At 50.1% G+C, this 2,533-nt stretch overlaps 1 protein-coding gene across 1 annotated transcript; it reads left to right on the top strand.

The window, feature by feature from the left end:
* Positions 1-397: 397 nt before the first annotated feature.
* Positions 398-1,747, top strand: INS49_014584 (uncharacterized protein; the record flags this gene model as incomplete). Its single annotated transcript, XM_043175274.1, has 1 exon — positions 398-1,747. One exon carries the CDS (start codon positions 398-400, stop codon positions 1,745-1,747), a length of 1,350 nt encoding a protein of 449 aa, XP_043020231.1.
* Between the last annotated feature and the right edge of the window lie 786 nt (positions 1,748-2,533).

Here is a 2,533-nt window from a genome sequence, read left to right as displayed (position 1 = left end):
AAAGTACCAAATCCGGGCAATTATAAAAATCAACCACCATTTTTTAGATGAGCCCTACTTGAAAGACAAAGAAGGCACAACCTTGAAGTGCAGCTTAATGATAAGTACCGAGCGGATCAATCTTGCTGTGAATCTGCGTGAGCTTTCTTATGGGCCGCCGTTGCCCGTGTGTAAGAAGAGGATGGACAAAGACAAGCCAGCCCCTGGCAAATTTGTGCAGTAAAAAGTTTCCTTCAGTAAGTAAAGTCATGTTTTCAATGCTATAGAGTTGAACACTATCTCCTGTTTGCCATTCTAGATCACAATACCTTCCCAGAAGCTACAGCCACCCGCAGCAGCACCAAGGAAAAGTAAAAAGACCCCGAAGCAAATAAGAAGGTATCAACAGAAATCAAGCATGGCTGGTTCCACAAAAAATTTTCATCTCGTCCCAGTGGTGGACCGACCTTATTTTCTCCGGGCTACGGTGGTGGGATTACGGGCTCAACTCGAGGGACTCGGGCTCGACAGCTCCGGTCTGAAGGTTGATCTCTATCTTCGTCTGACGAACGGAGGCCACAGTCTCTACACTGATGATCGTGACCAGTCAGACAGTGACCAGTCAGACAGTGACCAACCAGACGGTGACCAATCAGATGGTGACCATCCAGGGGATGACCAGCCAGAGAATAATGATGGAGACGATGGTCAGGGAAGCGATGATCAAGGTGGTGATCCACCAGGAGGAGCAGGCCAAAAACGACGCAGAGACGATGGAGGCGGCGACGATGACGGCGACGATAATGACGACGACAACCAAGGGTCACCGCCGCCGCCACCCCGCAAGACCTTAAGAGTTGGCGGTGCTATTCCAGCAGAACTTCGGCTTCAAATAATGGGTTATCTTAACTTTCCCCAATTATGGAACCTGACAATGGCAGCTCCAGCGGGATACTTGACGGATGATATAGACGTGTTCGTAATGGACGCACGCCGGCAGCACGCTATCGACTATCCTCCTGTTGATAGTGACGACAGTGGCAGTGGAAGCGGTGGCAGTGGCTCTGGCAGTAGCTCCAGCAGCAACGGCAGCGATGATTATGACTATCGCGACGACCCTAACCGTCCCCTGTCTACGCTACAATGGGTCGGCAGACGCCTTATATACGATCCTGCGTTCGGGACGGCCTGGCGCGCGCGCATCTTCCAACTCATTGATTCGTATCTCCAGGTATATGGACAGGCTGACAATGCGTACGAGGATGGAAACGTGATAGAGGACATGTTGTATTACTTCCGGCCCCAGCCCCTTTATGGTACCCGCTTTCCCCTCGTTTGGGCCGCTCGGAACGAACGCCCAGATATTGTGCACCTCCTCCTACTGCGCGGCGAGCCTGTGGACCAGGCGACCGAGGTCACTGGCAGGGCGGCCCTGAATGAGGCCGTGGGCGGGATCGGGGTCCAGCTTACTGCGACACAGTCCGGCAGCGATAGAATGCACACCATCTTTGCACTGATCGGGGCCGGTGCCGACGTGACACTGGTCAGCGAAAACACACGGGACGCCGCACGGGACATGCTCGAGGAAATTATGGACGTACCTGTGCCGGGCGCCGAGGATTGGCATACCTGGCAGAGGATCGTAAACGTCCGAGGCTTGAGCGTCCGCGAATTCATTGCCGACCCACGCTCGGATTATTTTGACAGGATCAGGTTGGCAATGTATGTGATAGTATTCCAGAGCGAGGACTATCCGGGACTCGAGTGATGCGTCACTAGCTGCTCTATGCAGTGGGAGTCTCTCCAGTGTGTTTCCACAGAAAAGAATTGTGTCAATCTTAGGGAAATCAAACCGGAAATGCGGTTTTACCTGTTGAGATCAGGATATAGTATTGATGGTACTATTCAAGTTCTATTTTCTCCCTGGGCCTATTTCTCTACCCTTCCTCTGATTATCTTTCGATCTCTGGATTGTGGTTATCGGTTTAAACTAGTTTCGAGTGCTTACACATGTGCTATAATTACTGTTTCATGATTCGTAAATCCCGTAGTCTCATCTCCTGAAATATTGAAGCTGTCTCCTTGCGCATGTGCTCTTTCATCATCACGTTATACACACAATAACGACACGTTCAAGATTGGGACTGTAATTGAGGATTCGATCCCTGAATCGCGTTACACAAGACGAATCCTTTCCCAGCATCCTCAATCAGACAAAAAAGTATCGATGTCGCAAGTCTACTGATTAATTTCTGGGTTGCTTCTAAATTTACCAGAGCTTGTGAGCCCTCCATCCCCCAGGTCTCAGACATAGGTTCCTGATGCGACTGTTGTTGATGCCAGTGTTGATTCAGTACACCGAATCGGAAGTCGAATATTTTGATTCTAGTTCTTGATGATTACTACCCAGAGGTTTCCTTTAGCCCTTAGGCAGGCAAGCCGGTCAGTCGGCTACTCTCACTCTTCGGAATACCTGATACTTGTGCATACCCATTTGTCTTCAGAGTCTGAAACAACATAGTCTTGGTAGCCTCAACGGGTAGAAATTTCAAGC

Source organism: Diaporthe citri (genome assembly GCF_014595645.1).
Source record: "Diaporthe citri strain NFHF-8-4 chromosome Unknown scaffold_8, whole genome shotgun sequence".
Lineage (NCBI taxonomy): Eukaryota > Fungi > Ascomycota > Sordariomycetes > Diaporthales > Diaporthaceae > Diaporthe > Diaporthe citri.
This window is presented reverse-complemented; position numbering and strand designations above follow the sequence as displayed.